The sequence below is a fragment of the Alligator sinensis genome, unplaced genomic scaffold (assembly GCF_000455745.1).
Source record: "Alligator sinensis unplaced genomic scaffold, ASM45574v1 scaffold787_1, whole genome shotgun sequence".
NCBI classification, from domain to species: domain Eukaryota; kingdom Metazoa; phylum Chordata; order Crocodylia; family Alligatoridae; genus Alligator; species Alligator sinensis.
In genome coordinates this window covers 3,844,447-3,854,796 of record NW_005841911.1, presented here as the reverse complement: position 1 = coordinate 3,854,796, position 10,350 = coordinate 3,844,447, and the positions used below count along the sequence as shown (strand labels likewise).

Sequence of the window (10,350 nt, the reverse complement as noted above, 5' to 3'; positions counted from 1 at the left end):
TCCTGCTTATACTGGTATTTTGTGCAAGAGCTTCTCTGTAGACTTGATAAATAATCAAATCTGTTTTTCTGTTTTTACTTCCAGCCCAGATTCTCAATGTAATCCACCACCTCAAAGTGTTAGATCTCTCCATTAACCAAAAAATAGGCTGTAGCCTGAAGAGCATTGCCCAGGAACTGAAAAATGTGCCTGGCTTGGAAGAATTAAATTTGCACATGTGTGGGGTTAAGAAAGATGGCCTCCAGTCTTTAGGTTAGTCTGGATTTAGAATGATTTAAGGTTCGCAACCACAAATCTGAATCTAAAAGTCTTCTAAGGAAAAGTCAAGGAGATAAGTGTTTTGTGTGGCAGTTCTGAGATCATCAATGGTTCTCTACTCTTTGAGGACTGAGTGGTTCACTGATCATGGATTAAAGGCCACAGAGACTTTTGGTACTAGCCTACCACATTCAGCTCAAGGACGGTGACTAAAAGACTCATCAGATGGTTGTTCAGTTTGTAATGTGCTGGCTTTCTGGGTCTGGTTCCCAATAGACTAATTATCCACAACACAAAACTTATTACCAGAGCTGGCACTACTTGGCACCCTTCGTGACAGTCTCAGCAAAGAGAGTGAAGATTTAGTGGATATGAAGGGTGATCTCCTTGCTTTAAGATGATTCATTGAGGAAATTCTGCAATGTTGCTATGTTTACCTGGAGAAGCTCAGTCTTGAGGGCTGTCATGTTAATGCCCTTTGCAAACATTAAATTTAGGACAACAAACATTAAAGCAACAATCTGCTTTCTGTGTTAGCATAATATTTTGTGACCATGAATGTGGTCTTTTCTGTTTTAGACACTGCCTTCCAGTACCTGTTGGAGCTAAGAAAATTAGATCTATCATGCAATAGAGAGATTGGTAGAGGGTTTGAGGACTCAGCAGCTCATCTGGCCAATCTAAAAGACCTTGAAGTTCTGGATCTCCACCAGTGCTGTGTCACAGAGGAGGACCTGGCAGTTCTCAGTAAGAACCTTGTTAGGAAATCCAATGAGAATACATATGTATATAATTTCTGAAGCTGTCTCAGAGACAGAGGACAGTCTCATTTAATTCCTTTCCAGCAGATTTCAATAGTCAGGTCTGCTTTTTTTCTGTGAAGCTTTGGGAGTGCAGTGGAGAGTTAACCTGACCAATAGTAAAATGGACTTCAGTTAAGACACTGGGCTGGGAGTCTTGACATTGGGCAAATCACCAAGGCACTGATCCTGTGAGGTACTGAGGACTTACATCTGGCATTGTTCAGCACCTCAGCTAGCCTCAGTTGAAAAATAAGGTTAGTGTTACCTATCTCATAGACATTTTGAGATGCTTACCAGTAGTTCTCTTATGTTGGTGAAGTGCTTTGAGATCCTGGGTTGGATGGTCCTATCTCAGAGCTAAATAAGATGATAACATTATGAATGATAGGCAAGCACACTAATGGGATATAACTCAATGAAAGAAGCATAAGCATTGTGGATAGATTCTCAGAAAACCTGCAGAAAATCAGTAGCCCTGGAGAGAGCAGGGGGTGAAAAGTCCTTGTTTCTGAGGGACTTGAGTCTCTTCATGGCTTCAGGAGATGAATAGGAGGGGAAAATGAACTCCCCTGTGACTCACAGGAGTAATTTAGTCAAAGCAGAAGCAGAGGCAGAAGATGGAGGGGAAGCTTGCCCTGTAGTTCATGCTGTCTCTGTTTTGTGGAGAAACAAGATTTCAGACTCCAAGACTTTGTTGTTCAAACCCCTCTCAAGAGCACTAATTTCACTTTGTTATAGGACATGTGTGTAGCAGTTGAGATTAGCAAAATGGGAGGTGGAATTAACTCTTTATTCCATAAATATTCCCATTGAAAACCATGGGACTATTTATGGAGGAAAGTACTACCAGCATGAGCATGGGTGTGTGAATCTGACTCCGTGTTTTGGGTATGGAAAAGAAATTGCAGCAAACAAAAATTCAGCTATGGAGTATACGCAACACAGTGATGATCTAATAAGGATTTCCTTATTTTTTTAAGCCCAAGTGATACCTTTACTCTCAAGCCTTCAAGAGCTGAATTTATCATCTAATAAAAATATTGGCATGTCTTCGGATCACCTGCTCAGCAGACTCAGATTTTTACCCAAGTTGAAATCTGTGATCATCAGCAATTGCTCTTTACAGAAAGCTTCCTTTGCATCACTAGGTAGGGATTTCTTTTCTTCACTATGTTATTATCATATATTTTTATGTAGCGGGACAAGAAAGGTCAAGAAGTTTTCACTATCCTTTGATGGGCTTCTGAAGATCTGTGGTCAGATTTTGGTGTAAATCATAAGCAACAGCACATCTGTTAGTCAGACCATGTCTGTTCATTCATGTCACAAAACCAATTTGGCCAGATGGCAAGGGGAAATCTTGAAGTGAAACACAAAGAAGTGCTGTAAATTGGGACTGACACACATTGTAACTGCAGCTTCCCACATCACGCTTAGGAACATAGGACTGGAAAGGGCCTCCTAGGCCACTGTGTCTGGTCCCAGATTTCATCTAGGCTTGCTAATTCTTCCTTTTCTAAAGACCTATAATTTACTCCCTAATTTTAGAAGAGAAAGCTACAGTCCAGGACCTCACATTATACTGGAATTATAGTAATTAGTGTAATAATTATTTACTTAAAACTGATTCTTAATATTTGCCAAGCTAATGCTCTAGGGATCTTAGTACATGTCTAGAATAGAGACCAAATGTCATGAGTCTTCAATATTTGACTGAAATTTTCTCATTTCACTCTGCTAACACCAAAAGATACTCTTTGGCCCCATTAGGCACAATAGGTAGCCACTGATGGGGTTGAGACAGGGATTATAGTGTTACAAACAAAAAGAACAACATTGAAACACCATGAGGAGACACAAAACTATCCCTGAAGCTAACAAAGAATGCTTAAAACCAGTCTCATATCTAGCCATTGCAGACTATCGTGGATGAGATGTTGTTCTGAATCCCTTTGCTAGGGAATGCGAAAACTGCATCCAAAGGGGTACACTAATTCTTACACATTAACAGCGTCGGTCATTAAAGCGTCGGTCAAAACTGCATCCAAAGGGGTACACTAATTCTTACACATTAACAATTGTTTATTAATGCTGGTCCTAGTAAAATCAATAACAAAAGCTCATTGGCTTCAGAGAAGGCACAATCAGGCTGCAACTGATTTGATGTCTTGGCAGGATATATGCTACAGAAATGCAAATTCTAATTAGATAATAGTGAGAGACTGATCTCTTGAAAATCAGCCTGGTCAGGAAACACAGTGCACTTCACCTTGCAGGAATAGGTTTCAAGAAAGAATTGCATTTACATTGGATTAAAATAGTTAAAGATTTTCTCCTTTAAATTAGATTGACTTCATTTGGGGAGAGATAAGGCCAGTATTGCTAATATTTTTTTAATAAGTAGGAAAAAGATTTGTCTGTCTTAAAGTCTGGTTCTAGATTTACAGGATTTTTCATTCTTTAAAAAATATTTGAAACATTTCTGACTTTTACTATGATCCAATAAACCATTCTAAGCACAAGTAGATAATGCACTACAAGCCTATTTACAGGTGACTAGACAGGGGGTGTCTATTAAGACACGGATGTCTTCTTCTAGTAAACAGAAGTTGTCGATGTTAATCTTTTCAGCTGATGCTGCCCTTCACCTTCCTGAACTGGAGATATTAGATCTTTCTTGGAACAAGTGCGTTGGTGGAAACCTAAAGCTGCTTTTGGAAGCACTAAAGCTTGCAACCGAGATTCGAGTACTGATACTGAGCAGCTGCAACTTGGCAGCTGGGGATCTGGCTCTCCTAGGTATGTGTAATACGGTATTTACTAACACTCAAGCAACCACTGCATTTAGACCACAATTCAGAGGGGACTTGTTCTGTGGGAATAGCTGATTTCTGAACAAATTAGATGACAGGAGGCAGAATGCAGCAGTATTTTTTTCCGTCAAGGAGTTTTTCATTTTGCTGTTTTCTCTGCATCACGCACCATGCAAAAACTGAAAAGGGTGTAGATCCTGCAGGATAAATATGCATGGAATGGAGCTATCTGAATTGATATACAAATGCAACACTTAGAAGAAGATAAATGTATGATATAAAGATTTGTTCTGTAATTTAGATCTGCCTGTACAAACACAATTGCTGGGCTCAGTAGTTCTAGATCCTGGATATTTTGTCAGCATTACTGGCAAGTGGTGCCAGTGTTCACAGTTTTACATGGTTTTTTTTTAAAAGCACCAGTTCCTGGAGTTATGCATTAGGGGGAAAATGAATATCAACTTGTAAAAAAATCAGTATCAGTTTTATCTGTCTCTTCCTGCTGCTTCCCTCCTGGCCTCTCCACAGTGAGGGCTGGCTGTATTGTTGAGTGGCGCCTCATCTAGCACTTTTTCTCTTTCCAAACTTCACTGTAAAACCTTCCTGCTCATTTCATCCCATACTCAATGCTGTACTTCATCCAACTTACCTTCCACTTCTGAGGTTGTCATCCACTTTCAATCTGACCCCTTTGTAGTCCCTCAGTTTCTTCTGAATTGGATATGCTGTAAATTATACACCTTCAGCTGAGATAAAATAGTCCATTGAGGCCAATGGCCAGTATATCTGATTATCAGATCAAAAGGTTTTATATCACAGAGGGCATGTCTACACATGCATTTTAATGAGCAGTAGCCTGTTTTATTGCACATTAAAGCATCACATAAAAAACTGTTATTACACGAATGCACAGTAAAATAGGCTACGGCACATTAAGCATCTCTTAATCATGCACAATCATTACTGTGCATTAAGGCAGCCTAATGCACATTTGTTTAAATACCTCACATTGGAGGTACTAATTTAAATTCACATTAGAAAAAGTGCCTTAATGCAGGTGTAGACATGTCCAGAGTGATTAATCTTTGTTAATGTTTGTGCTTTACAACTGAAAGGCCTTAAATAGCCTAGTAGTAAAATACCATATGAGCTTTTGAAAGCAATTATTGTCAGTATATATTCATTGTATATTCTGGGGGCTGTATCTTTCAGCGTTACTGATGCGAACAGGCCACCTAGCTAAACTACAAAAACTGGACCTGAGTTATAATGACACTGTCTGTGACGAAGGATGGGCCACCTTCTATCAAGACCTGGCTGAACTCAAAGAACTTTCTGAATTGGATGTCAGCCTCCGGCCATCATCATGTCGTGACTGTGGGATGTGGTTTGGCAAGTTGTTAACAGCTTTGCCTAAGATGCCGGCATTCACTGAGTTAGGGATCCAGAGGTGGGTCTTTTCCGGAGCACAGCAAAAACAACTGGAGTACTTCAATCGGGACAACACAAGGAACGTTCGGTTTGACTACAGAGGCCAGGTGTCAGTCTCTGAGAAGGCCTTTCCAAACAGCACAACAGGAACAATGTATCGTGCGACTCTGCCTTGGAACACTGCCAGTTTTCGTTAATAAATCCATTTGCATCTTGACTCTGGCTGTCATTCCCAGAAAGCCAGAGCATTACAAAGATGTAAATTACCATACTTTCTCACATACAGCATGCCCAAGAATACAATACACACCTTGTTTTTGAAAGGCAGAATGCAAGAAAAAATCTTTCCTTGTAGTAAGGAACTGAGCAGCAGCAGGCAGGGAGCTGAGCCAGCACATTGTTCTGCTCCCTGTGGATCACTGCAAATTTTTCTTTTGGTTTCACCCAGTAAGAAAGAACTTGCTTATACCATCTTTCTTGTTTATAAAGCTCACCCCAATTTTCAGCAGCTGCTTTTTAGGGGAAAAGATATGCATCATATGTGAGAAAATATGATATGCCTTGGATCGTATTATGCCAGTGTTTTTCTAATATAAAATATCTGTCTGCTTTTAATGTTCGACATTTTAAATTGAAACATTTTCTGCCCCCTCTGCTGCTCTTGTGGTACAGAGGAGCTAGAGAGCTGATGGGGAATTCCCTTTGTGTAGAAGCAGCATAAAACCGAGGTAAACAGCCAGACACTGACCCCTTTGCAAGCGACCTCAGTGTAGGCAGCAGGCTGGAGACAGAGAGCCCATTTTTTCTCAGTACTGCAAAGCAACCAACAGGTATCTTGAGAAAGGTTGCAATAAGATACAGGAGTCCTGCGGGCTGTTCCTCCTTGGAGTGGGGGTGTTTCAGTCATTGCAGTAGCCTCACTGCCCTCACACCCACCCCTTCTGTGTTGCTTCTCTCAGGAGGTACAGCACCCTAGCATTAAAGGCCTAAAGCACTGGCCATTGAAATAAGAGTCTTTCCAATGCCTTCACTAGGCATCCCATCAGGTTACTACAGTAGGCACAAACCTCAAATCGCATCCTCTACAGCCCCCCTGTGACATGGGGAGGGAATGCTATTATCTTTGTCATATAGACACAGAACAGCATCGTGGACTAGTGGAGTGTTTTATGTAAGACCATAGAGCAAGACAGCAGAGACTCTGGGACAAGCTTCAGGCATTCATTGCACATAGCCCTGGTCTCAGCTTACAAGACGCATTAAACCAAGCAGCGACATAAGAGGACTAAGATCCTTTTACTCTTGTTTTTACAGTTTCTCATTAGTGTTCTCTAAGTTAAGTGGCTGAAGCTGATGGCTTCTCATTTGTAGGACCAGATTCAGACTGCCTTACTCATGCTAATTGTAGCCTTACCAAGATCCAGATTGTCAAACATTTACTTCTATTGAGTGGTACTTTGGTCCAGATTAGGATATGGATGTATGGACAATTTATTGCATGACAAAATAGTGGGGTGTTACTTTATATCAGCTGCTTCGCAGTAACTGCATATGTACATGCTCTCATCCTATGATAACAAGTAACTAAACTACATGAACTCATTTCTCTTTCATCAAGGGCTATGCTACTACAGTTTATCCTCAATGTATTGTGGGGTAAGAACATGCACATGGGCAGCTATTGATAAATGGTAAAGCCATATCTGTTTTTTACCCCACAGTAAATTCTTTATATATACATATCATAGGGTATATTAAATAACTAAGGATATCATAATGTGTCCCCTGTGTGAGAAGCCCTATGAAATCTTGGGATGGTTTGAGTAATAAATTAGCCCCAAGGATGCCTCCATGCAGAAGCCTTTTCCCAATGGCTGAGAGACTGTAGAGCCATTCATCTCTAGTCATTTAGCTCAGTAGGCAACCTCCTCCCCACCCCGGGAAAGCACTTCTGTGTTTGAAGGGTCTTTTTCAGCTTTCAGCCCGGGAAATAGATCAGTGTCTGCAGAGGAAACCCCTCTTCAGATTGTAAGAGCCAGCAAGCTGTCACTTTGTTTGCCCTTCTCTCTTGTTTAGTCTATGCTTTCATCGGGGTGCCCCTGTGAACTTCCTGGTTCCAGTTACAGCTTGATTGTAAAATGCATTTCACTCTACACAAGAGGTGAGACTGAAGTCACAGTATGTGTCTGTTGAGACATAGTAAAGAATGGTTATAGTTCACAGTGAATTATTTTCAACAGAGCAATTCCATGCTGGTGAGTCTGGACACAGATTACAACATGGGACATTGAAGAGAAAGAAAGAGCTTCAATTCCACTTCCTGTTTTGCATATAGCTGACATACTTTTTGAGGCCTGTGCTGTCCATGCACCCACTTCTACCAATGAGTATCATGTCAGCAGGATCTTATTTCTAATATGGAAATGCCGAGAACCTGACAGCATCAGAGTTAACACTGGTTGCTCTTGCTTGACATACTGAGAAAAATTTATATTTTTTATATTTAACTCCACTGAAAATCCTCTCACTTTGACCCCACTATCTGTCTAAATCCTTTTGATTTATTCTTTCTAATATCTCTACAACCCAATTTTCCTGATTGTCTTCAAAGCAGAAACCCTTCTTCACGCGCAAATCATCTCTACTCTCAGTTACTCCTCTTGGCCTTGATTTAGCAAAGCAAGAGCTCCTACAGGAAAATACGTACACTTAATTTTAAGCATGTGTTTAAACCACATTGACTTCTACTGAACAAAAGCACGTATGCAAGTGTTGGGGCCTCTCACTACATCACATTCAAGTTCTTTGTCTTCAATTAGAAGGCTCTACACAAGCTTACTTCCATCTATCTTGCCTTGCAGACTCCAAATATCCTATGACCAAAAGCTGCTATAAAACACTTCAGTGGAAAGGATAATTCCTTATGGAAAAAACTTGTGAGATGCTTTTTGACTAGCTATTGACATTTTTGTAAGATTAGGATGGTTACAGTGATTGTTTTACCTAGAGGGGGCTGTGCCTCAGTAAGTAAGCTGTGTTTTAGGCATAGCTTTTGTTTTAGATTCATTGCAATGAAAAGACACTACGCATTGCTGTAAGAGCATTTTCATCATCGTAGGAGAAACAAATTTTAGAACACTTAATCAATTCCAGTTCCACGGATAGGCTTCATTTCCAGGTAATCACTCGCCCTTGTACTTCGTAATGCTAGAAATTCTTATTTCCAAATCCAGCTTCACTCAACTGCAGGAATTTTGACAAGCACAATATTGGCCATTAGAGTGCAAAGCTGTATTCACCGTAGTTGTAGTACTTACTGCTTGGGTGTTTTAGCACTGACTTTTCCCTGCCCCACCCCCCAGTGTCATTCTTGGAATTTACAGAAGTTCTAAGCAGTTTGATATACATGCTGTATAAGAAATTACTTCTTTTTGCCCTTTGCTCCTTTGCCAGGCTTTTCTTTCCTCTTTTCTTTCCCTTTCTTTTCTTTCTTCCCTTTTTTCATCAGTTTTTGAAGCTCAGCAAAAGGCCCACATCCCTTCCTCACCAGTAGCCCACGCCACCAGGCCTGGATCTGGAAAAGAGGGCATAATTATCTTAAGAAGGGGGAAAAACAAGGAGATACTGAATAATATGGCTGTGATTAATGATGCACCAATAGGACCACATTGGGAGTAAACCTGTGTTAAATTTATGCTTGAACTAAACTCATGGAAGCTAAAAACTGTGCTTGCCTCATTCTTGGTTGAACCTTAGGCTGCACCATGATAAATATGATTACTCTTAATAATACTGCACCCACAAAGCTACAAAAATACACTGCTTTTAAGATGTTTCTGGGCTTTGCAGGGCATGCCCTGCAGAATGTTTTGTAAAATAGCAGTTCATTGCTAAAAGGGCAAGTTTAGATGTGTATCATGGTGCAACTTTTAAAGCTTTTACCTTTATGGCATTCAGCTTTTGTTCCCTTTTTTCCTTTAAATACTTCCATATGGCCAGCTTCCCCTGGTTACACACTCCAATTGGAGGGTCCATCATTGGGTTCCCATCCAGCAGGACAAGATGCAGGTTCTGAAGACTGTCCAGATTCCCTGGGAGTTGAAACAACTTATTGTTCTGGACCAGCAATTCCTGCAAACCTGAATACACAAAAGAACACGGGTGCAATGCATAGGAGGATGATCTAGAATATCCCAATGTGCTTACAGTAAAACAGCGTATGGGTAGGAGAAAACTCATTATATTTTACATGCATTTGGATAGTTCTAGATATAGTTTATGCCAATCAAGACATTTCACTTTACGATACAAAGTTCCTAGCTCCAAATCTGGAGAGATTTGGGCAAGGCTTTACTAAAAATACTGTAAGTTTATTTAACTTTGTGATTGTAATTTTTGTCTTGTGGGTTTTTTTTGTAAAAGGGAATAACAAAAAAAGGGTGTTATTGCTATTGTGCCTTCTGCTTCCTCCTCATTGAGCTGTTAGTCTCTGATTCAGGGTCATTGAACAAATATAAAACTCTTTCCTGCAAAACAGGAAGAGATTGAGAAACCTCAGAGAAAAATGCATCTGCTCCCTACAATGGCACTAGCGATGGGAATTAAAACCAAGACCTCTGGGACTGACAGCATCTGCTAGCCAAGGCTGTAGCAAGCGCAGTCATCACTAGAGGGGGACAGAGTGCCATAGTGGGCATGTCTACATAAAACTCTTTACTGTACAGCAAACTAATTTGCTGCATAGTAAAGCATCAACATCTACACATGCACAGCAATTAGGGTGCAGTAAACTAATTTACTGCATAGCCGGATAGTTTCATCAGATACAAGTGGTATCCAGCAGCACAGTAAATTACTAAGCTTAAACGCATGTGTAGACAGCAAGGTCGGGTTTAGTTTACTCTGGCTCAAATTGAGCTGGTGTATATTCAGTTCCATTAACTGTATGTGTAGATGCACTCTCTGAGTGGGTTTGAGTTAAATATACACTACCTATGCAATGAACCTGCAGCTTTGCCAAAGAAAATCATTCCCAGGTGAGCTAT

The 10,350-nt window shown here is 40.4% G+C and overlaps 2 protein-coding genes across 3 annotated transcripts in view; one reads left to right on the top strand and one right to left on the bottom strand.

The window, feature by feature from the left end:
* Positions 1-5,660, top strand: part of LRRC31 (leucine rich repeat containing 31) — a 14,840-nt gene extending 9,180 nt beyond the window's left edge. For both annotated transcript variants that reach the window (XM_025198021.1, XM_006018744.2), the window contains 5 exons: positions 85-252; positions 838-1,005; positions 2,042-2,209; positions 3,693-3,860; positions 5,087-5,660. In XM_025198021.1, coding sequence (XP_025053806.1) covers positions 85-252; positions 838-1,005; positions 2,042-2,209; positions 3,693-3,860; positions 5,087-5,502 — 1,088 coding nt within the window. In that variant the 3' untranslated portion in view covers positions 5,503-5,660. The remainder of the gene's footprint in view (positions 1-84; positions 253-837; positions 1,006-2,041; positions 2,210-3,692; positions 3,861-5,086) is intronic.
* Positions 5,661-5,668: 8 nt separating this feature from the next.
* The window catches only part of LRRIQ4 (leucine rich repeats and IQ motif containing 4), an 8,243-nt gene continuing 3,561 nt past the window's right edge, over positions 5,669-10,350 (bottom strand). Inside the window, exons 5-6 of the mRNA XM_006018735.3 lie at positions 9,248-9,444; positions 5,669-8,879 (exon numbers count right to left, since the gene is read on the bottom strand). Coding sequence (XP_006018797.1) covers positions 8,727-8,879; positions 9,248-9,444 — 350 coding nt within the window. The 3' untranslated portion in view covers positions 5,669-8,726. The remainder of the gene's footprint in view (positions 8,880-9,247; positions 9,445-10,350) is intronic.